We start from the raw sequence: 25840 nt of genomic DNA on the forward strand, positions 1-25840 counted from the left end.
GGGGAAAAAAAGGTTAGCTTTGCCCCAGCAAAAAATGTCTTAAAACATTTTGTGTGGTTATGTATCTTTCTAAGCCAGTGTGTTCAAGCTTAAACAATAAGAAGGAAGAGAAGAATTTAAACAATATTACAGAAACTGAATTATTTGACTGGGAAAATAAAGCATCCCAGCACACCAATGTCACCAAGGATACTTGGTTCAGCTAGTACACAGCACACAGCTGGAGTAATTGGAAATTTTCTTAGACTATAGCTTTGTAGTAGAAGAGACTAGGAACCCGGCTGAGACTCGCTCATCTGGCAGTCCCCGTTGTACCATTTGAACAGTTAGGAGAGGCTTCCTGTACCAAACTTATCTGCCCAGGACTGCCTCGTTTTTATTGTGGAATTTCAGCTTGAAAAACTATAGATTATGTGCACATATGACAGCTGCTGTCTTGGACAAAATAGCAGGGACTGAATTCAGGGCATCTAAAACTAAAAGCATGTGCTGAAATTGCTTAGGCTAAAGAGCCGTAGTTCTTTAGCTGGGGACTAGAAGAACTCAGTCAAAGGATGAACACAAGAAAAGTGAGATAAAAATATCAGCGGGTTACACAGATGCCTCCTCTTGTATCATAGCAAACACTTTCTCTCTATTTTCTGGTGTCAATTTGTATGATTAACTCCAGAATTTGTAATGGCTTCTTTTTAAAAACCTAAGAGGTAAATTTATGTTTTATATTAAATCCTGGTGGCACTTGATATTTTTGTGTTTGAATTTCTAAGTAAAAAAAAGGGGATGGGTTTTACAGATATCTAAATGATCGTAAATGCATTGGCCTTGTATCATAATGAGAATTACAGACAATAATAGAAAGCAGGCGTTCCCTCGAGTGAATGCTTACAGCAGAAGACAGGACCACAGGCCACTTGCCAATGTGGCCATGTAGAGCTGATAACAGTGCTGTACATTTGAGAGATCATTATTTGAAGGGTATGTTTAATCCCCACCCCACCCCAAAAGTGACTTCTCAATAGTTCCCAGAAACATATGCTATTAGGCTCAGCTGGAAATAGAAAATCGCTCTTAATCATATGCAAGGAACAATTCTAAATAGGAGTATTTGAAAACACATTGGGAAGGAAAGAGTACTGCCAGACAGAATGGAAGATCATTTTGATTCTTGATGAAAAGCTATCAAACAGAGTACAATGTGATAAGAGATGTGACAAATCTTTAGAGAAGCACTTTTCTCTTAAGAGAAAGGTAATACAGCTGACAAAGCCACTTAGTGCTTTTTGTACCATTGAACCTGAAAAAATATTTTTTTTCATTGGTTATGAGCCACAAAAAGCTTTTTTCCCCCTTTTTAATCTTCGTGAGGATTTTTGCTTTGAGACTTCCTGCAGGAAAGTGTTTTAAGTGGAATTCTTCTTTATACTGCACCTAATGTCTGCCAATATGATTCCTGTTACAGGCATAGGGACCATTTTCCTTCTGTCCTCAAGCTGTGTTGCTGCTTATTATCATGTTTAACATTCCCAGTGCCTGGCAGGATGGAGATTAGAAACTCTTAATATTCGTTTTATAGTGAAAGGTCTTGCCAGATTTTTGGAGTATAGGCTATAATATATGCACATAATTTATTGGTGGAAAAGTTCTGAACTCTCCAGTGAGTCACCTTAATCTTTCTTCGTAGCATTTTAGGATTGTTTTAAAATAATCTGCTATGCCCCCCGCACGTAAACATGTTAAAAACATTGCGTTGAAAATAACAACTTGGTGGAAGCAAACAAAAAGAGATGCACAGATTTCCTTTGATAAATCTGTACTATTTTTTTAAAAAGTGTATATTTTCTGGAGTATTTTTCTCTAACTCCAAAATTTCATTTTTAACAGACGGGAAGGAAGGAGAAGGGGGACCCGCTCAACATTGCTATTGACAAGATGACCAAGAAAACACGAGACCTCCGAAGACAGGTAAACTCCGCTTTTTATAATGCTTCTTCATTTTCCAAGGAAGTCATTGCTTTTCAACTTCAGACTGGTTTTGCCACCTGTAGAGGTATAAAGAATTTGTGTCCTTATTTAGATATGACACTACATTACACATGACATTAAGCAAAGGAGTAGTATTTCCTGAGCTAAAAAAAAGGGAGACTGAAACATATTCCAAGTGGAACCCCCAATGGTCTTAATATGTGGGAGGGTAAGCAGATTGGCCAGACCTTCACTGCCTTTGCAGCCCAGCAACCCCAGTCATAAAAACACTGGCATATGTGCTTATTTGTATTTATTTGAATATTCTCATTGAAATAACAGGAACGATGAGCAGAATATGAAAAAGTTTGTAAGAGCAGAATATTTTCAAAGAAAACTTCTAAGGTACTATAGTAAATAAAGATCCTATGAAGATATGGAGAAGGCTAAGAAATAACAGGTTGCCCAGAGAGGTGGTAGATGCCCCATCCCTGGAAACATTCAAGGCCAGGTTGGACGGGGCTCTGAGCAACCTGATCTGGTTGAAGATGTCCCTGCTCATTGCAGGGGGTTGGACTAGATGACCTTTAAAGGTCCCTTCCAATCCAAAGCGTTCTATGATTCTATGAATAACTGTAAAGCATAGTTTAAATCATAAAGGTTGAATTTCTTATATTACGTTTATCATTGTGTTTGGTAATAAGACTGAAAGATTCATTCAAAAGCTTGAGATGGAAAAGAATAAAAGGGAGATTGGCAAAGAAAAGGGAGAAACCCTCTATAGGTTTCTCTTTACAGTTTTAAATTTAAGGCAGTATGTATTGCCTCTTTTTACCTCTTTTTTTTTCCTCTTGAGATGATCCCAATTCTGCATTTTCTGTAAAAATTAAAAAAAAAAAAAAGAAATTCTACCAGGCCAGTCAAAGGTTGCCTGTGTGAAAATGATCCAAAATCCACAAATCTCTGAAACCAAGTAAGGACTTAAATGTATCTTCAGGTACCTATTTGCAACATGACCGTTTCAGAAAGAGGGGCCCCTATAGGCATTTTGAAATCAGTGCTCTGCACTGCTAAAACTCAGCTCATTTCGTCTCTTCCTTAACTCTCAGCAAACGTGTTTGAGGATCATATTCTCAGAGCTTATTTCTCCAAATAATAAAAATATTGCAATGGACTTGCAGACAATATGAATCATTGACTCTCCTGTATAAAGCCTAACATCACATCTGTTGCTCTGCTAATGACAGAAGAAAGCTCTCTGCTGTTCTGACCTCCAAATTTGTGGGATCCTAGGTTCTGCAGCGGAGCTTGTACCATGTGTTGCCTCCCACCTCTGTTCTTATTGCTTGAAGGAAGTAGCAGACTAACACATGAGTTGCTGTTCTGTGTGAGGCTCTCAGCAGTTGCCTGAATTACTCATCTCTAAAGCCAAATTTACTCCGAAACGTGATATAAAAATGGCTCCTTTCTTAATAAACTCTCTGCTTCTCATGTATATTCAGCCCCATGGGTGTTGAATTCAATCTCAGAAAGGTTGGAATTCTGTATGTGGGTAAAGTGAAGGACATATATAATATTTTCCTGCTTGGAGATGAAGCTTTTAATGTAGATTCTGATATTTATGAAAGTTAATCACGTAGGTATAATGTTTATTAAATTGTGGCAGTTGCTAGTAAACTAATCAAGATTGGATCATAATTGTGCTAGGTTTTGCACAAGCATAGAGGAAGATGGAGTCTCTGCTTTCAACAATGTGTATTCTGACTATAAATCATTATCCTTTAGAATCGTAATCAATGTTCTGCTTCATCACATGCATAATCAACAGTATACATGTGCGTGTCTACCCAGACCTGCCTATACACCCCCTGCTAAATTTCAGAATATGAGGATGTCACTGAGAGCTTAGTTTAATGGCTGGGGAGAGGGGCTTAAACATTAAGAAAATATGAACCACAGTTGAGATTGCAGTGTTATGGTATTTCAGTCTTTCTATTTGGGGCTAAATCATGGGAGAAACAACCGACTTTGAATACTATAATGCCTTTTGGTTTTAATGAATCCCTTTTAAAGCAGCCTTGCTTATCAGATTTATGAAGCTTAATGTTAGCACCATAAAACCGGACAATCTACAAAATATGTTTTGGTAATGAAGGAGGTATATATATTTCATTTGGTAGTCAGGCTCCCTTGCAAGGCTTCGGCAGTCAACCATCTAAGACTGATTTTTCTTTCTCTCCCCAGGTTACTTAGCTCTTTATTTCTGAGATTTGATTTGATTATCCTCAGAACATGCAGACGTGAAATGATTGTGGTTGGGATACATGGTGCTAAAATTCCATCTCACAATTTACAGTCACATCAATATTTCCTATTCTGATGGAATTACATCTTTTATACTCATCATTTAAACTCTCCTGGGCATTGGAAAACTATTATGGAGATCTAATTATATGTCTTAATATAAACTGCCAGTAAGAACATCAACCTAAGTCAGACTGAACAGGTTCTTGGAAGCAGACAAGTCTCACCGGCCCATAGCTTACTGCTGCCATTTCTTACTTGACTTTGAACAATTTGGAAAAAGCACAGAGTTCTGTGTCTGATAACAAGTTGTGCCAATTGGCGAGATTTGGGGTTCTTTTTCCCCCCTGGTATGCAAGTCTGTTGTAAAAAAAAAGAAAAAAAGAAAAAAAAGAAAAAACAAAACCTAAAAGCTAAACAAAAGCATCTTTGACTGTGTGGTACAGCAAGCTAGGCAAGCAGCAGGGTGCTTGTTGATGCCAGTTATTTTGTTTGTTTGTTTTACCTCCATAGGAAAAAAAAAAACCAACACCACTAACCCTATAGTTTAAATACTACAGCTAATCATAAAGCAGCACGCACACAGAGGATTTCAAGCATCGCAACTCTGCGGTGACATTGAAACGACGATAAGCAGGAAGGACACACCAAAGAATTTGGCTAAGGCACAAACTGGATGCCTAGCGAGGCCCAACACGGTCTATAGATCATTCGGAGTTGCATGAGCAGGGCACCAGCTGTTCTGCTGTCACCACCACTGGTGTCCCACCTGTTAGTGCCGCTGCCTCCTGCCCTGCTGCCATCCACTCTTCGCCTTGCGTCCTGTTCCACTTGAGCAGTTGAGCTTGTTCGGTCTGTATTAGCCCGTCGCTTTCCCCGCAAGGTCTAATAACCAAACCCATTAGTTTTCTCTTAAAGAGCAGATTAGCGGTACTGCTATTAATTTTAACAGAGCAGCCCGTCTGCGGTATTCTATACAGTAGATTGAAATAAAATAATTCTTCATTTTTGTCCGTTCAAGCCAGACTAATACTCATATGCCTCCAAGTAGAAGGAATTTTAAAGAAATAGGAAGATTTTTTTACCGGCGATTCTCAGCTTATACTGGAAATGATGCTCTCGTATAGCTGTTAAGGACAATTCATTCACCGCCTGCAGGCTTAGCTTTATGTCATTACTAAAGCTAGTTAGAAATACTTTATGAAACAAATACTCAACAGAAATTTTTCACTTTCTTTAAAACTGAAAAACATCAGCAATTATCCAGAAATTTAATTTTGAAAATTAAAAAAAAAAAAAAAAAAAAAGCCTGACAGTGTTGAAAAGTCACATTTGGATTTTTTTCAGTAGTTTCAAATTTTCATTATGAAATTCAGTAGTTCATTTTAGCTTTGCATTGCAAATATAAATGTATAAATATAAATAAATATTGAAAATTAAAATCTATTTTTAGAATTGTCAATAATGTTTTCCATTATTTTAAGGTGTTTTGATAATTTTGAAACTTCCAGGTTTCATTCCAAAGTAGAATAAAGCAAAAATTAAGTACTATATTTTTCTTAAACTAGGGTTTCTGGTTCTCCTTGCAGTTTTAGGCAACAAAACTGTATTATAAAACATATTAATAGGAAATGTGAAGTGGAAAGTCCAGAAATAATTACATTACCAGTTGCATTTCGATAAATACTTTGAATGTTTAGGCTGATGTCCTGGGCTTTTGTTTTAATAGAGTGGATGTCGAATAGAAATTAATGCTATTGTTAGATGTCTAAGTCTATGTGTGCAGTATCGAAAGGTATTTTTTGTCATCTGATTATTGCTTAGTGACCTTAGACTATGTGTTGTGGGCTGTAATCCAGTTCAACCTGTTAGGCAGGTACCACAAAAAGCAAAATAACATCAACGTCCTAGTAACTACCTACAGTTAGTAGCTAGGATGGTGATTTTGAATATGGAAAGCTGTCATCATTTCTGGACTCGAAATACCTGTGCTTGTTCTCATGGTCTCTGATTTTCATATTTCTTCTCATTTTCTCACATCCATCCTTCTCCTCTCTGCTGCTACTTCTTCTGCTGTAGCTCACTTGTTACTCCAGGCTGGTCGGTGAAATGCAGGAAGATGTGAGGCTGGCTTTGGCACCTCCTCTGCCAGCTGGCCAGCTGGTACCCACATGGTGGTCGGCCAGCTGGTACCTAAGTTGGTACGCTGGCCGGCCAGCTACTGACTTCACATTACAAATTTCCCTCTCTAGGACTCTAATTCAGGTCACTGTTCTCTTAAGCAGACAATTTTTCATCAAACTTCAGCTATTTAGCATCCTCAAGACCTTTTCTGTCTGTCAGACGGTTTTAAAATTGGCCAACAGATTAAAATGTATTTGTAAAAATCCATTGTAAGAAGACTAAGAACATTAGAAGAACATTAAAGACAGAGTTACTGTAATGAGCCTCATTTCCTCAGGAAACCTGCCTAGAAACAAAAGCCTTTATGGTCAAGACTATGGTCCTGTTCTGTTTTACTCTGTTATCTGCAACAACACTCCAAATTTTCAAAGGTATATTTAATTTTAGGACCCCCTACTGTGCTACTTTGCTAGTAATATTGGTGTTGTATAACTATAGCATGTTATTATCCGTAAATAAACCCTTCAATACGATTTCTACAGTGACATGTAGTTTGTTTTCCCATATGATTTTCCAAGAATAGGTTTCACGTGTGGCTGTCTTTTGTCATTTAAAAGTTGATTATTTAATCTCAGCTACTTGGTAGGCTCAAAGGTGAAAGACAGGCACTTCCACAATTTCTGTATTGGGTTGGATGAGTTGTATCCCTCTTTCTTATTAATATTGATGGAGGTTAGGATATTGATTGCTTCTTCTGTGTCTGCTTTTCCCCAGTAGCCACTACTAGCACCCTAGGAATGGTGACACACGTTTAGGTACTCAGGATGAGGTTTAGCCATTTAGGTATAAACTAATATTAATAATGACTGTCCCATGGTGTCTTTCTATCAGCCACACACTCAAACTTGTTCAGCCACATACTTTGCAGCAGCCTAAATTAAAAAGTATATATATATCTCCAAGTCATGTTTGCCCTTTCAATACCTCTAATCAATTCTTTATATATCATGTAGTTAATACGTCCTCTCACATGACCCTCATGTATTTTTGATTGCTCTTTTACATTATTCTTGTGCTAAGCTGTGTTCTCGCAAATACCTTTGTAAGACACTTGGTGGACTACAGGCATGGTATTTATTAGTCTGTTATCAGCCATATTCTCTAACATACCTCCCTTCAATTGCACGGCTACAATTAGTATACTCTTTATCTTTTAGTCCTTGATAGTACTGTTTCAGCAGCCATATTAGGCTACAAGTCAAACTTCTAAAAGGTTAAAGGTTGATGAGACAAATACATCCTGTAATTTATTCATGCAAATTTGGTAAAACAAAGATCTTGGGGAGAACTTGATCATACTCAGTTTTTCCCTACTTCACAGGTCTCTGAAAGCGCTCACAATTCACTGTACTTTCTTTAATATGGGTTACAGCAGTTTGAATTAGGTAACAGGCTTCATAATTGTCTTAGGCTTATTTGTCATATCTTTTTTTTCTAGCTCTTGAGAGGCAGCATATCTCCATTTGCTCTTTATGTCAGTTTGCTTCCACTTAGATTAAGTTGTATCGCTACTGTTTATGAATGCTATTTGCGGTTAAAAAAAAAAAAAAATTGTTTAGCCCTTTGAAACCTGCCAAAAATTGATGTAGACTCTAGAGAGACTCTCAGAATAAAAAACATGAATATTAGCTTATGCAATTAGACCAAAGGGACACCTAAAACTGAAAAAAATGTGTTCCATTGGAAAGATTTTATTGCATCTAACCCATACAATGCAAATTATATTATGGATAGACACTTATATAATGTTTTCAGTCTGTGGACTTAAATCTCTCTCTCTTCAAGTATGTGCATAGCTTGCTTCTTTACAGTATGTAAATGCTTTGAAGAAAACACAGGATCCCCTCCAAAAGAGGAAATTTTATCATCATCATTTTGCACCTAAGCTACTGTCTCATATACACACCAGATGACTTGTCAAATGCTGTAGGGAGGGCCAGCGGCACCTAGAAATTAAATCTTGTTGCCCTCAATCAGGATTTACTGACTTAATTTTTTTGTTTATCCTTGTTCCCTTCTAAAATGCTCTATGAAGACAAGCAAGAGCTACTGTCCAGTTTTAGAATAATCTGAAACACAGAAAAGTAAAGTTGCTTCTGAAGGCGAAGCTGCCTCAATTTAGGTATTCTGTGTTGTACCAGCTTTAAGAGGTACACAGCATCTGTACATTAAGATATAAGTCCAAGGGAAGTTTGAGTGCTGAAAGAGCAAAACAAAACTAAGATCTTCAGAAGAAAACAGTGAACCCAATTCTAATCAAACTTAATAGATTTGAGATAACCAATTCCTTTCAGCTGCTTTGAGAAGCTGAACAGCACACCCAAAGTAATAAAAACTTATATTGACGGGACAGGGGTAGAGAAAAAAAGAGAACCCTGAGAATTCACACCAGCTGAAGTCAAGTATGGAAGTTGGGTGATAATATAAGGAAGCTGGTTTCCTTCAGTCTCCTATACAGTCAGTAGAGAGTTCACTTTCACAGGGTGGTTAGGGGTTTCAAGGGTGTATTTTGGAAAAGCTGTCGCGGATGGAGTGAGCGTGCACTTCACTCGTTAGAGAGAAGTAAAAAATCTAGTTTATTGATACAGAATAGGGAGTTAACAAAGTTCAATGCGACAGTGTTTTAACAAGATTCGATGGGGAGGTGCACTCGATTATTTACTGCATAGAGGACAGGGTCAGACAAAACTGTCAGGGAGACCCTCCCGTTGAGTCATGAGGTTTGGAAAAGGATCCCCTTGCTTTCTAAACTCCTTCTCAGAGAGGAGTCTAGGTGCGGCTAGATCCAGTCCTAGTCCCAGACTTGGTCAACGGTTTATGTCTAAAGGATTATATATATGCGCAATCAATCCTTTATATCACTTAGCTAAGATTTCAAAGTTTAGCATGCTATTAGTCACTTACCGAGGATCTGTTGCGGCAAGGAATCTCTCAACCTCAAGGAGTAACCTTGAGATGGGTCCCTGCTCAAGGGGAGATCCTGGCGTGCAGCCCACTGCCGTGCAGGAGAGCTCAAAGGGCTCTTGGGCTGCTCACTATTTATGGGGGATAAGATGATTGACCCATAGTCATATTTGCATGCCGACCACAGGTTTTAGTTTCTTGGGTGGGTGCACAACACGATAGCCCTAGGCACAACACAATAGCCCAACACAGGCTATTGTTGGGCTAATAGCCCAACCCTTAGGTTATTGTGTTGTTATCTGTCTCCTGAATCCACTTTGAGCCGATGGTGACCAGATGCATCCATTTACAATCACCACTGGTGGTTATCACCTAAGCAGGGTTGCAGGAGATAAAGGTCGAGGGCAGGGGGAAGCACACCGTCACAAAAGCTCATCTTTCTCTGTGTATAGGGAATCAGGAATGAACTGCTTCCTAATTTAGGCACCCAAAAGACAGGAGCCTAAAGGTAGGTTTGTGTGAACAGTCCTTTTACTTTCAAGCTATAGAGCCAGTCAACACTGCAGCAATAGGTGCCTTTCTAGGAGGGGTGTAGAAGCAAGCTCTGCCTCTCGTTACCTTAAAGTAGGTTCTGATGTGCCCTTTGTTGCAGACAAGAGGGCACTGGTTAAGGTTATCAATCCTGAAGGTGTCTTTTTTTAATTCAAGATCTGTATAATTTAAGGAGGCCTAAAAACACAGAGAGAGAGGGTCACGGACCTTACCTAGCTCACACAACACTGTGAGAATTTGTAAGAGAGTTGATACAGTGTTTTGAAGATGCAAAACTTCATGCAAGTGTTAAGTAGTAGCAGAATATCCAAGAAGGTTGTAACTTCAAAATTTAGTCTTGCGTGAATGTTTACTAAAGATTTATTTTGTGAAGGCAAAGTTAAAGCAAGGTCATACTTAAATAGATGATCCATGGGAGCCTCGTGGAGGTTGTGCTATATTACCGAAGATAGGTATCGGTTGTTCCCGAGGGAAAGCACAGTGTGATTGGTGATATTGCTTCATTCCGTTGCATGAAAATGCTTCTTGACAAAATGTTGGCATTTTTTAAAGGGAGCCAGCCATAAGTCAGTCTAAATGTCTTTGAACCTAAGGCCACCTGCGGCATCAGCCCTTGCTCATTAGAAACTCATCGCCTTTTCCTTGTTGCTTAATAGGTTATGTTTTCACCTGCAGTGACTCTAGTGCTCTTGATTATGGAAATCTGGAAGCTGGCTTTCTGAAAGCAGTCTATCAAATGCTAATACAGATTTATTTCTGTGCCAGCACTACATGTTTATTTCTTGTATTCATTTAATGTGGGTGCACCGCATTGCGTGTACATCAGTACTTCTTTACTGGGTCTCTCTAGCAGCTTCTATAAAGGTATTTGACAGGAATCTTGTGTAATACTGGGTTATAAAGCAGAGATAGTAATGCTCCACTTGATAAAGTCCTCTGCTTTTTCAGCTTCCACTGAATTTATAGCCCCTCCTTAAAGCAACAGAAGTAGGCAAACTGAATTTCACCAGCTTGGACTGAAAGAACTGTAAGCCCCTGGCATGCTCTTCAATACCGCACCCACTTTTTGTCTGCTCCCATTTGACAGACTAACTGGTATATTTACTTTAGGAAAGGAGTTTTAGAAAAATGTCTAAAACTCCGACCTAGAAAGTTAGAGGCAATGAGCTGTTATTTAAATTGCACTTAATTGTGGTTTTGACTTGAACTTATTTGAATGCATGTGTCTTTGTCTCCCTCAAAATGTATTTCTGCTAGATGTTTATCACTGTGACATTGAGGTTTTTATGGTGCTCTGAAGTGCTTCAGAGGAAATGGAGAGTGTTTTAATACTGCTGATTTACTCTTCAGGTCTGCAGTAATTTCCTTACTGCCTAATTATAAGGCTTGGTTTAATTTACTCTACACATAATGTTTACTGATGCACATATGGTGCCATATTTCAGGAAACGATACCCATATCAGGTAGTTTTGTGTAAGGCTACAGTGTGTAACATTTTCATCAAACGAAGGAAAGTTTGATCTGCACCATAATAGTAATGATGGATTATTTTTATCTGGCAAAATCCAAAGAGTGTAGTAGCTATAGCTGCTTTTGCTTTTTGAAATAGAGACTTGATTTTTATTTTTTTTTTTTTTTAACTGAATGAAGTTGTGAGCACAGAGGGTTGGCCTTTCAAAGTGGCTTGTGAGGAATTATGAGGCAAAACTCGGTGACAGCTATATTGCGTTAGAGTGGATTACCGCACACAGTTTGTCTATTATTCCTCAAATAATGAGTCTTTGTAAAAGCTCACATATTTCAACAAATCTTTGTACTCGCTCCAGGAACTTTAGAAGATACCTAGCTCTGTAATAACTGCAGAGAAACAAGCATGGAGTTTTTAAAACTCTTTTTAATGAGAGATGCTGTAAATGTGGGAGAAGTTCAACAGAAATGTATCATGTTGCTACTCAAAAAAACCCAGACCAAAACAAAACCAACCCAGAAACCCGTTCCAAGAAATTTCTATTGATGATAGTTTTACATAAAGAAGCTCTCACTGTTCTTTAGTGTCAACCAGAGAATGACCTGTAGTCACATCAGCTAAAGAAACTTATTGAAGCTTGGATTCATAAAGACAGCTTCCAATTTTGATGTTCATTATCAATAATGCAGTAGCATGAGGTAGGGAGCACTATAAATGTAGAGGAAAACGTAGTCCTTTTCCAAAGACGTCTGTAATTCTGTTCTCCTAATGGATTTATGAGCAATGGCAAAGTACATATAATTTAATTTCCAAATGGGATTTCAATATTGCATTTGTTTCTTAATTGACATTAATTTTGTTCAGTAACACTATTTCTAAAGTATTATAAAATGTCTTTAATGTTACTTGTTATTAAGCAACCAGAAATATAAAAAGTTTTGTTTTCAGTTTTTGCTTTATAGAAATTTACTGCAAAGGAGAAGAAAACAAAACAAAACAAGAGTAAAAACAATAACAACCCCAACAAAAGAAAAAAAAAAAACCCCAGGCTGTGATCTCACTGCAGTAAGGGCTTTTTTGAAAGGTATGGATGATAATTGATAGTACCAGACATCAATCATCTCTGTCCATGGGGCAGGATCAGTTTGTGACTTTGAGTGGCTCTTGGAAAGGATGATGAGAAATCCATTTTTGCAGAACGCAATCAATTTTTAATCTTGTTTCAGCCATTGTCTGGAACTCCAACAGATAGGTCTACCAAAGACAGCTGTCATCAGCTTTCATTGGGGCTAAATCTCTAGGTCTTAGAGAAGGTGATGATAATATTTAGCATGCCAGCCTGTTCATGCAGCTGGGGTAGGTGGGAATTGAAGTGTGACACCTGTAGCACTTACTCTGCTAACCCTTTAAAGCTTATTGGATCTAACTGCTTTTAAGTGAAGTTACTATGCATGCTTATCATAGTGAGGATAACTTCATGAAGGGTTTTCATAGACAATTTAGTTCCCATTTTTTGACCAAATAGCTATTTAACCTCCTCAAAACAGTTTTGTCCCCTATTTTTTTTTAATTTACTCTATTTATAAAAAACCATAAAGCTCCAAAGCCACTCTACTTGATTTAAATATCATTTCAACAGAGCCTAAGACAAAATATGAAGATACACAATGTGTTGCGGTTCTCGGTTTAATCCGTGGATGTTTAATCCATGATTTTTATTCTTCATTACCCTCCTTTTTGTCTCACCTCTCTCCTCTTCTGCATCAGACCTTCTAGGCTTGCAGTCTTGATGACACTTTTGACGCTTTACAGTCTTCCTCAGTTTTCACAAGGATATTTTTCAAAGTCTCATCTGTTTTCTTCTCTGCTGGGGTAACCTCCTGCAATATTTCTGTTCTTCTTTGGTCCTATGTGTGATGTCCTGTTCTGCAACTTCATCCTTCCATATTCTCCTTGTCACAACTCTACCCTCCCAGGTCATACAGAAGGCAAAAGCTAATCACTGTCTTTCACTTCTGGATTATTTTTACTTCACTGACTGTTCAGTCCCTGCCTGTATTTCTGTCCTCCTGTTTTTCCAACATTTTTTGATGGTAATCTCTGTACTGTCCTCTACCTTTTTAAAGCCCTGTATCATTCTTTGTTGTTAGAAATAATAAATATTTGGTACTATCCCAGCACACTAATTGGCATTAGGATTTTATTGTTCTATCCAGACATGAAACAAGACAGAGTTCTTGCCCTGATAATACTCAGATATTTGGGGGGTATGTGGACATCTGTCCTCCAAACTTAGACATTTTTCTGTGCTTTTATGTAACTGCCCTAATGTTAGCCAGCCCAAGGCTTGCTCTTGCCAAAAAATATTTTTTGAAAAGGCAGTATAAAATTTCTAAGTCACAAAAATTGATAAAACACCCCCCCCCCCCAAAAAAAAAAAAGAAAAAAAAATCAATAAGGATTAAGTACCTAAGTACTTGGTAACCAAGTTGTTCTGTACTTCTGGCCATTCTGAGGAATCCTTTGTAGTGACCTACAACTAGGAGGAACTTTTTTGTGTGTGTCTTATCCTCTTTCAAATTTCTGATCAAACTTGTCACTTGAAGTTGCTTTCCATTAGTAAATTCTTCCCCAGTCTCTCCCTGACTAGGGAAGTTTCTCTTTAGAGAGAAGAAAGCTCACACACAGAAAAATATATGAAGAAGTATGATCAGTCTTTGTAACAGCATTTCTTCCTGAGTTTTTATCTTAGGCTCAAATCTTACATATTTTATGTAGTATATTCCAGAAATCTGTAGTTTGGGTGTCCAAGTGTGATACATGTTTTAAATGTTAATCTTTTTGCTGTTTAATCTATCAAGACATAATTGATGGCATTAGCATCCACATCCCCCAATCTACCACCTTTTGGTCACATCTTCATGGGTTGTAGTGTACAGAAAAGACTGAGGCTTTCTCTTTAGTACTCTACTGCAGTAGCTTCTAATGGTCAGTGTCTTATTCTCCAGAACTCAAGTGCACAATATATTGGAGGAGACACTTTAACTGCAGTGGAGAAGGCTTTATTTTCATCTTGCAATTAAATTAATACCTGTTTGGGAGTGCTCTACAGCTGCAAACTGGAGTTGGGTTCAGCTTGTAGGTGCATGCTAAATAGAAAACGGTGAATAGGGTGCTCCTTGGTAAACTTTTGTTACAGCTAGCTTTATACTGCCAATCTTTATAAAGTTTAACAATCTGTTAGAGTCATTAATCTCCTGCTGTGACTTTACCTTCCAGTGTCAGGATTAGACATTTAATTCTCTACTAGACTGTAAGTAGCGCTGAGACATTTTGGTTCTAAAATTGTTATATAGCCATGGAAAACATCATTTCAGTGGGCAGTTTAACCTCTTTGAGCTCAATTATAGCTGTGAACCGACAATGATCAAACAGCCCTAAATAGTGCTTAGAACAGTAGAACATGATGCTATCAAAACCAGCAACTGACTCTGCACCATAAACTGACTAAATTGACTGAACTGGAAAGACATAAAATCTGCCTTGTGGTACACCATTCATACTTTAAAAATATTTGCAGGTCTTGACGTTTTGCTTTTATATCTTTGTGCTGGTCTGGCAAATTTATTCTTTTACCTATATGTTAATTAATAAAGTTTTCTCCGTGACAAAATGAATTAAGCAAGACCTTTATTTAATGTGCTTTCTCCTCTAACAAATGGAGTTTCATGTAGTGGAAACTACCCGCACTTTGAAGTCACCTCTAACTTAAAAATTCAGTGGGGGGAAAAAACTTAAACCAATGTCTTATGAGTAATCGTTTGTGTCATAATATTTACATCAGAATGCAGGGTAAATTAAGGCATTGCGAAGATATTCGTTAATGTACGTACGAGCGTAAGATATGCTGGTTTTAGAATAAAACTTGACGTGGTTTTGCTGCATGTTTTATGACTATTTAAATTCAAGTCACAGACTTCTCCCATTTCCTTCTGAACTGATGTGGGTTCTATGAAACAGTAAAACCTCTGGATGCATAAGCCATCACTTTGGCTGGACTTTGTTGCAGTATGCAGAGGAACATACAAGATTAGTTTTCCAGTAGTTATTTACCTTGATGAATAGCCCTAATTGGATCAAATAGACTGGTAATGTTGAGCTAATACTTTTAAATGTCTTGTCTCGTGCAATTAATATTACCTTGTCATGTATCCATTTGAGCTATTGGATGAATGTCTTGCGTTCATACTCCTGTCACATTTAACAAATGATTTTGTCAAGTCATTCTTTATAGCTTGTGGTGATGGATAGCAAAATTTGTGGCCTCCTGCGTATATAAAAACCGTTAACTATACCTTTCAACTTCAATGCAAGGGCGTCCTAAAACTCAGATAACCGATTTCTAAAGAAATTATAATGCATGTTTACATGAGAGGTCAGAAATATGCTACTGACATTTATGATTAACACAGCATAGGAAAATAGAATTTATTAATTTTATATTTATCAAACCTGTGACAGTCAGAATTCAGATATTTTTTTTTCAGCTGCTGCAACTTGAACTGCAGAAGGCAACATACAGTTACCATTAGAAACAAGATATCCATTTTATTCATTCATTTCTTTTCAGATATAACTCTACTGTATATTTACCATGGTAAACCCCAAATTGCTGGTTAGCTGATGCTCTTACTGTCCTTTTCATTGATTTCTGGTATGTGGTCACAGACCGAAGTTCTTTCATACCAACGAATGTAAGCTGCGTATTTAAACATCCTGAGACTTTTCTTACAGTTCCATGAGGCATATTGTTTTAATCGGATCTATAGTACCACATTAACCTTGATTAAAAATTGAATTGCTTGTTCATTGAACACAACACTTTGAAACAGATACCTCCTTATGGACCATATAAACAGAAAAAGGTCTGTGTTCATTTAACATTTAAAGTAGTTTTTTCAGTGCAGTGGACAGTAGGTTTTATTGGTAACGGCACCGAACTTGAGCGAGTGGATTTTTTTTTAAGGATTTTCCCTGAGAATGAGATGGAAACCACATGGGATTTTTAAAACCTTTGTGTGTTCCTTTGGAAACGTTACCATTTGACCTGTTTCAGTACAAAGGACTTCAAAAAGTCTAACTGTAGATAGTAAAGTGAGGCATCTAACTTGGCAGCAGAGTTTCCCAACAAGTGTTGGGAGATGGACCTCTGCAGAGGGTGATTAAGCAAATGTGAGATGAACCCTCTCTGGCAGTATCTCTCCCTTAATGCTGGCTATAGATGAAACCCTGCATTTAATAGGGAAGGATTGATATACACAGTGATTGGAAATCTATCAGCCGTACAATGCAGAGTGCTATCCTGGTGCACTATTCTCTGAAACGTAACATCTTAGTGCATTTTCTCTTTTTTTTTATTTCTCTTTTTTTTTAATTTCTCTCTTATTTTCTCTTTTTTTTTAATCGTATTAGTGTTTCTCTTTGTATTGAGATGGTACCTATGAAAACTACTCATGGATCAGGATCTCATTGTATAAGATGCTGTGCAAACAGACCCAGAGGACGGTCTGAAAGAGCTTTCAATATAAGAATAAAATAAGAGTCAGCAAGTGGATATCAGCAGATTGATGAGAGAAAAAAAGGAGTACAAGGTGACAAAGTGATACATACGTAGTAGCAACCACACACCAGCTTCTGAACTGTTAGCAGGTCTCCTTGATATAGTCGTCTTCTCTTTTTTTGTATGTTTTTTTTCACCCCCTGTTTGTACGTATTACTGTGTTAGCTATTCTGAGTGCCATTAATCAATTTGGAAGTGGAAAAATACTTTCCAGGTAGAATCTGAGTAGAATTCATTTTTAAGGGGAATTAAGAATTGCTGTTCGTAATACATTGGCTGCTTTAGCTGTAATAGAAATAAAAGGAATACCTCATGCAAACATATATATGCTATTTTGCTTTGCTTGTTTTTACTGCACCACTCAGGGATTGAATGGAAATATCCAAAGTTCACTTTCTCCTTGTTCAAATACAGCTGACAGTTGCTGCTGTCAAACAGCAAATGCAGCTTGGATCGTGTATTTACAGTGCCTAACAATATACCAGTTTTCAGTATGATTGGGTGTTTTGATGACACCTTGTCTAGCTAGAGCTTTCTTGTCTGGACTGCAAAATAGAGAAAATTACCTATCCTGATGTTTCATCTAACTAAAAATGCATGATTTAAGGAGACTAATGACTAGCCAGACCTCCAGGCTGAATAGCTCCCAGCTTGTGTTTGAGTCCACAGTTTTTCATTCCTAACAACCAAAAAGCTGGAGAAAACATGCTAAAAATGTTTCTGATCCTTACTCCTATAGAGCAATTAAGCTTCCAGGAAGAATTACTTAAGATTTCAGTCGTCTTTCTGGCTGTCTTTCAAATTTTAGTGAAGTTTGACATTAATTACTGGTTATTAGCAAAGTAGAGAAGAAGTTAGTGACATCATTCTTACAGTAATATTGTTTCAAACAGATGTTTTTAGGAAATAACAGGTGCTTAATCTTCAGTAACTTGTAGGCTGGTGGTTTTTTTTTTTTTCCTTTGGCATAAATTGTAGTATGTTTTCTAATCTGCCTGGAAAATGCTTAGAGAGGTTTTCTGTTTATACCTGTTGGAGGTATTTAAAAGAGAATACGAAGCACAAGGCACGTGCTAAACGAAATACTCATCATTGCATAGACTACTATTCAGTGCAGGAATTAGAGAAGGCTTAGAAATATTCAGGCTAATATTTTTAATGGTTGCTTGAAGTTAAGCTCCTTAATCCATATTTGGCTTTTAAGTGAGCTGAACTGTTTTTTAAAGTAGTGTGCAGCTTTCAATTCTCATCAATTTGCAATGTATTATGTGGGTAATCACCATAGTCCTATATAGATCCATTCAGTCCAGGAGGATTAGATGTGTGAGTCAGCACGAATCTCAGGAGAGTTTTGCAGAGCTAGGCTGTTAAGTGTTTGATATTTGTATGCTTGCTGCATATATATAACTTGGAGGAAAGAAAGAAAAAAGCCCAAACTCCTATACAGTGCTGGGAGATGTGCCACATCAATGCTTAACTATAAGTAGCTAACGAATGTAGTGGGAATGTATATTGATAATTCTCCCTTTATTTACTGGTCTGCTTTCTTTTGTCACAGCTGCGGAAGGCAGTAATGGATCATATATCAGATTCATTCCTGGAGACCAATGTCCCATTACTGGTTCTCATTGAGGCTGCAAAAAGCGGTAATGAGAAAGAAGTGAAGGAGTATGCTCAGGTCTTCCGTGAACACGCCAACAAGTTAGTTGAGGTAAGTGACCTTATTGACACAGCTAGATTTCCATCTTGCCTCTGTAGGAGAGGCAAGAAAAACTATACACTGGCTGAAATGTTACAGGTAGCATTTCTGTAATACAGGTTTTGGGAGTTTTGGTCAACTTTATCGTGGTGGTTGCACAGCAAATGTCTGGATGACTGGCAGAGAGAAGCATGTGCTGTACTTTAGTAGTTCATTAAAGAAACTGAGCATGTTAAAAATGGTATTTCCAGTATTTTGTCAAAAGTCACGAGCAACAAGAAGTAAATTTCATTTCAGCTTTACTAACAGTACAATAGATCTTAATTTCTATTAAGTAAAAAGCCAAATAGGTGCTTCGCAACAGAGCGTCTGGTACTGGCCAAAGGCTGCTCTAGACTTAAGAGCTTGTCATGCTGAACTAAAATAGAGAAAAGGACATATAGAGGAGGCATAAGCTTAAGACCATATTTACTCTTGAAAGGTCTGTATTACAAATATATATATAGTATCTTCTCTTTCTGAAGAGACCTACTGTGTAAAGTCAAATGATAATTTCAAGTCTTCGGGGATGATATTGAAATAGCTCTATTCTACCATGAGGAGTATAAAACATAACAGTTGAAACCTGGATGCTCGTTGAATGGACTTTTAATAAAATAATGATAATGTTCATCACAGTTTGCCCATTAACAGATCAAGAACTATGAAAACTGCCTGTATTTCTTGAAGACAAATATGACTCAGTGATTTCCTTGATATTATTATGTTGCATTACTGACTTTTCTGTACTAGCATTATTTTGAAGAGTATGTAGCCCCTTTGCAACATAGAATCATTTAGGTTGGAAAGGACCTTTAAGATCATTAAGTCCAACTGTTAGCCTAGCACTGCCAAGGCCACCACTAAACCATGTTCCTACGCACCACATCTACACGGCTTTTAAATACCTCCAGGGATAGGGACTTCCCTGGGCAGCCTGTTCCAATGCTTGACAACCCTTTCAGTGAAGAAATTTTTCCTAATATCCCGTCTAAACCTCCCCTGGCGCAACTTGAGGCCATTTCCTCTTGTCCTATCACTTGTTACTTGGGAGAAGAGACCGACCCCCACCTCGCTACAACCTCCTTTCAGGTAGTTGTAGAGAGCGATGAGGTCTCCCCTCAGCCTCCTTTTCTCCAGGCTAAACAACCCCAGGTCCCTCAGCCGCTCCTCATCAGACTTGTTTCCTCTCTGCTGTATTGTATTTCCAGCAGACATCTGGTAAGTTGAAGTCCCCCACGAGAACAAGGGCTAGCGATCGTGAGACTTCTCCCAGCTGCTTATATAATATTTCATCTGCCTCTTCATCCTGGTTGAGTGGTCTATAACAGACTCCCACCATGCTATCTGCCTTGTTGGCCTTCCCCATGATTCTTACCCATCAACACTCAACTCTTTCATCACCATCAAGCTCTAGACAGTCAAAACACTCCCTAACATACAGGGCTACCCCACTGCCTCTCCTTCCTTGCTTATCCCTTCTGAAGAGTTTATAGCCATCCATTGCAGCACTCCAGTTGTGTGAGTCATCCCACCATGTTTCCGTGATGGCAACTATATCATAGTTTTCCTGCTGCACAAGGGCTTCCAGCTCCTCCTGTTTGTTGCCCATGCTGTGTGCGTTGGTGTAGATGCACTTCAGTTGAGCTGTTGATCCCGCCACCTTTTTGGAAGAGAAGCCCTAATTCCTACGTGACCATTCTCAGATGCTTCTGTAGTTTCTAAGACATCCATAACCCTTTTGTCCTTGCTGCTGCATGGATCTCCATCCCCTACCTCCACTGAGACAGCATACTGAAGGACCTCGCTAGCATACCACCCCTCAAACATTGGCGTGCCACTCTCAGGCTTATCTCTAGCAAGCCTGGTTTTATCCCTTTCCCCCTTCAAATCTAGTTTAAAGCATTTTCAATGAACCCTGCTAACTCTTGTGCAAAGATCCTTTTCCCCCTTTGAGACGTGTGTACCCTGTCTGTTGCCAGCAGGCCTGGTGTCGTGTAGACTGACCCATGATCAAAAAAGCCAAAATTCTGCCGGTGACACCAGGCTCAGAGCCAGGTATTGATCTGCTGGCTCTTCCTGTTTCTTCCCTCATCATTCCCTGCAACTGGAAGGATAGAGGAGAACACTACTTGTGCTCCTGATCCCTTAACCAGTCATCCCAAGGCCCTGAAGTCTCTTGATTGCCCTCGGACTTCTAGTTGCAGCTTCATCACTGCCTACCTGAAAACTCAATAATAGATAATAATCTGAGGGCTGTACCAGGGGAGGAAGCTTTCTCTTCACATCTTTTACCCGGGCCCCAGGGAGGCAGCAGACTTCCCTCAGTGGGTCTGGTCTGCATTTTGGGCTTTCTGTTCCCTTCAGGAGGGAGTCTCCTATGACAATGCCCTGTCTTATTTTCTTTATGGAAGCAGTTTTGATGCAGGGCATAGGCCAACTTAACCTCAGCGACACCTCCAAGCTAGATGAACCATTGTCCTCGTTACTGTTTGGTTCCACTTGCAGAGCCTCGTACCTATTATGCAAGGGCACCTGGGAAGGTGGGGGAGTCACAGAGGAGACATGTCTGCTGCGCCGGGCAGAAATTTTTCGCCATTGCCCCCTATCTCTTAAGTCACTGTGTTCAGGCAGGCGGAGCGAGGATAGGGAATCCTCTGTATCATGCGTCCTGTCTGCCTGTTGGGCCTGTCCCAGGGAAGGTGGGGCGCGATTCCAGCAGTCTGTCCCTCTCTCTCGCACTCCCTGATACTCCTCAACCTACTCGCCTCCTCCCGGAGCTCTGTCACTAAGCAGAGGAGTTCCTCTACCTGGGCTCTCCTCCGCAGGCGTGCTCGCTGCTGTCTGGTACTGGTGTAAGAGCAGGGCACAGCCTGCGGCCTGGCACCCGGGCGGCAGCGCGTTCCCACCGGAGCTCTGTCTGGGAAGCTGCGTCCGTCATGGTGGGTGCAGAGCTTAGAGAGGCCGTGGCTTTCTGCTGGGTGGATACCATTGATCCCTGGTCGAGCTGGCAGAGCTTCAGCACCCTTCCTGCATGCCCTACCACGTGAGCTGCTGCGCCGCGCCCTTGTTGACGTGCCACGCCCTGTTTGCCCACCCTGTTGGTGATGCTCCTGGTCACTAGTGCTCCCGAAGGGCTTTTTATACGTGGGGGGGGCTTGGCCGCTGTTGCTCCTGGCCACATCCAGGTCCCGTCAGCCGCTGTTGCGTGAGCTGCAGGTGGCTCCCTTGGCCCCCCGAGATGTTCCCCTGGTTCAGGAAACCTTGCTAGAGTGCTCTGCTGTGGATTGGACCAGCACCGGAGCTGCTCACCTCGGCGACCGAGTCCTTTCTAGCCATGCCATGTGTTCTTTAGCAGAGGAAAATGCTGTTAGGGAACTACTGGTTTGACAGGTATTGAACTATACCTTTGAATGACTTCTGTTCTTAAAACAGGCATTATCCTAATTCTCTAGTACCTGAGCTGAAGCAAGGAGTAAGGGTTTCTTGGTTACTATTGACTAAAGCTAGACAGTTCCCTGACAAAATATGTGTGGGGGGGAGTATTTTTAGTCTGAGTAAGGTGCTGTTCTGAAGCATCTCACTCTTCCCATATACAAAACAGGGAGTCAAGGTACCTCATTTAGGGTCTGGGACTCAGGTGTTTGCTATAGTACTTAACTCGTAGGCACCTAAAGGTAGGTCCTGGGGTTTAAAAGGTCTGGCTGGATTCTGTACAGTGCTGAATATGGTAAGGTTTATTAGTGTTATCTGCAAGAGGAGCACAGCACTGTCGGCAGCTTTCAGTCCTGACTCCTCTGCATTATGCAAAGATTTGTTAGTGCCGCCTGGTGACTGGAGCTGTAGCAATGAAAAAGAAAATAGCCAGTACGTCTATAAAGAGAGAAAAAACAAGCAGAAAACCCCTCCACAATATTCATAGTTATATTGTAGTGGCAGTCAGAGTTGTAGACTTTTACATAATATGCAATGAACATGTGTGGTTAGTATTATAGCAGTCCCCTCCTCCACAGATCTGCAACAAAGTGTTGCAATTGCAGGTCTAATAGCATTATTAAAAAGTTAAAAATAACTAAGTAGATCTTTTTTATAAAGATAATAAGAGGTAGTGACATAAAAGGAGGAAAAATATCTTTTAAAGGTTATAGTAAAAAAAAAAAAAAAACAAAACAAAAAACAACAGCCGCCCCCCCCCCCCCCCCCCCCCAAAAAAAAACCCCAAACCTTCAACTGGAAGAAACCCAACAGGAGAGTGATTATAGTTAGCTAGCTTTGGTTTTACAAGCCTAACATTATGTTAGACTTGTCCTTTAGACCAAACTAGAATTTGGTTACTGATTTTGAACATTATGTGGTCATCTTTAGGTATCCCACCAATAAAACAATGATGATTAACACTAGATGTCTTGGTCCTAATACCTAATATTTTATTCCATTTAGGTTGTTCCAGACTATTACAAGCAGATCCTTAATTGATTCTTGTATGTCTCTGACATCTGGTACTAGCCCGTGGGTCCATCCTTACTCTTTTCCAAGGATGTTTTTTTTAGATGGATCTTAGTCTTTTATTCGTAAGGATTCTTTCTGGTTTGGGCAATAAAGTATTTTGAAGAAATTAATTTCTAGTGCAAGTGGAATTTTGTAGCCCAGGTTTCAGGTTCACCAGACTGCACAAGAAAATCAATATTTGGAATAGATTTACGTGCCTTGTAGACTAGATTTTGCACTTAAAATAGTTTCATCATTTTTACTTAACGATGCACAATGGTATCTTAGCAGATGGATTCTATGGTTTTGTGGGTCAAGTATTTTGCAAATAGTAAAATGTGGTTTAAAGATGAGACATAATCAAGTGACTATGGAATGTAAGATCCTTTCCCAGGCACAGGGCCAGAATTGCTTGGTAATATATGCAAACACAGTTCCACTGAACTATGTGGAGTTGCACTTGCTTATGTTAGAGGAATTTGGCACTGCAAATCCAATACTATGAAAACTCTATAATATTAATCATTAATTTTAAAATCAGAATCTGAATCTCTTGGATGTCTTACCAAGCTCAATAGAAAGTCTATCAAAAGGTCAGGAAAAATAACCCATGTTTTAACACTTCTTAATGTAAAAGCTACATTTTACCATTCTGAGAAAAGAAAATGCATTTCTTGATATTTGATCAATACAAATAGCAAAATTTTCTTTTCATAGTCAATACATTTTCAAAAATATATGTAAGAATGAGGCTTATGGAACTTTCTTTTGTAGTCCACATTGCAGAATACTTAAATTGTCTCTTAAGAGCTGCTTTCATTATTTATGCATTTTCCCTTCCCTGCCTCTTATCATAACATTTTGTCTTTTGCTTTTCACTTGACTTGCTGCGATATGCTTCGTTTGAGAATAATAACCACAAAGATGAATCCTCATTTTTCTAGACATTCACTGACAGCCAGTTTTGTCTATGGGTTATGTTGGAAACCCAGAGTAAAGCGTCATCCCATGAAACTTGAAGCACTTTATCTGTGATACCTTTAGAAGCCTTCTTGTCTCAGGCTTCCTCCAGAGTCCAGGAAGGCAGAGCACCTCAAGAATGAGACCCAGCTTAACTATGATGTGAATCATCCAAAATGACTCAAATTGTCATACCGATACTTGGGGTAAAAAACAATAATCAAATAAAACAGAATTTGGATGGTACCATTCCAGGCTTGGATGGCCAACTCCTTTTCTTCAAATCAGATTTCAGCAGTCATCTCTCAAGTTTTCTGCCTTCTGAAACTGAAGTTAGAGAAATGACGGTGCCTTTCCAGGTCATGATCTTTACCTCATTAATCCCTTTAATGTTTTTTAAAAATTTATCTCTAATGATTGAAAGTCAGTAAATGCTTGCGTTGTATTGCCAGCTTCAAATGTGACCTTGAAGTCATTTAACTTCTGTATCCAGGCACCTTCATTTGTAGCGTAAGGTTAATGACAGATAATTCTAATACCTACCACACAAAGGCACTTGACTGATAAATCAGCTCAGATTTATTCAATGCATCTATCAAAGCACTATACGGCAGCTAATTAATTAATTTTTATTATTCTGTTTAGTAAAGCTTCCTGGGTTTAACTGTTAGTCCTCTGGACTGTTTCTTGCAAAATTAAATTATTAAGTCCGACCTGTTTTCCTGGGGGATGAAATTCAGCATCCAGTAGTAAATGCTTAAGAGCCATGATAGCAAGCTGTTTAGTTGCTTTCAATAGGAAACATCAACATATTTGAAGTTTAATTAAGAACTATGAAAACTCAGATTAGAGGGCCTTCTAGTTAAATTAGTGGATTGGATCAGGCTTTCCATTCTCACAAGGATGGAGAAAAGTCCAGGAGAGTTTTGCTAATGATTTAAGTTTTGGGGGTTTTAATAATTTTATGGAAGGACTTCACCATTTGGTGATCAGTGAACATTTACAGTGAACAAGAGTTAAATCCAGTTGCATTATTCTTCCTTGCAATTTATTTCCAACAAAAGTGGAATGAAGGGGATTTTTGTTCTTTAGCATGAACTGATGCAGCACCAAATTTGAAACAGCTAAAAATAATCTTTTGAAAAGACAGTGCCTTACCAATTTTGCATGAATTAATAAAAATTAATAATTTTGTGGAGCCTACATGTATCTATCAGTTTCATCTCATACAAACTTAAAGGTTTTTGGAGACACCCAAGATAATCTAAGTTATCTTCTACGAACACTTGGCTAGTGGAATAACTGTGTTAAGCAATGGTTTACGATGATTAAAATTTGATATAGTGCAAGCAAATCAATAGTATCACAAGGTTGGATAGTAATTTGTAGCAGATGAAACCTAACAGCAGCATTTCTGTTTCTGTTTTATAATCTCTTTGTCCATTAGGCTTGCAGGAGTCTCTATTAACTTTCTCCTGACCATGTAATTGCCACTTTGAAGAGGATAGTGGGGTTACTTTTGGGAGTTTAGGGGTTTGTTTTTTTCTCTTTTACAATGTCAAGAGAAAAAAAAGGTTAGCGTTTGAACTTCTTTGTAAGACATGATGCAGGCTACCCTTCATTTTCCAAGAACTGTATTATTTGTAGCTCACTAATTCA

General features: G+C 38.8%; 1 protein-coding gene across 2 annotated transcripts in view; it reads left to right on the plus strand.

The window, feature by feature from the left end:
• Positions 1-25840, plus strand: part of CTNNA2 (catenin alpha 2) — a 534072-nt gene that overhangs the window by 406981 nt on the left and 101251 nt on the right. For both annotated transcript variants that reach the window (XM_075499501.1, XM_075499502.1), the window contains exons 8-9: positions 1882-1962; positions 18554-18706. In XM_075499501.1, coding sequence (XP_075355616.1) covers positions 1882-1962; positions 18554-18706 — 234 coding nt within the window. The remainder of the gene's footprint in view (positions 1-1881; positions 1963-18553; positions 18707-25840) is intronic.

This window comes from Mycteria americana, chromosome 4 (genome assembly GCF_035582795.1).
Source record: "Mycteria americana isolate JAX WOST 10 ecotype Jacksonville Zoo and Gardens chromosome 4, USCA_MyAme_1.0, whole genome shotgun sequence".
Taxonomy (NCBI): Eukaryota; Metazoa; Chordata; class Aves; order Ciconiiformes; family Ciconiidae; genus Mycteria; species Mycteria americana.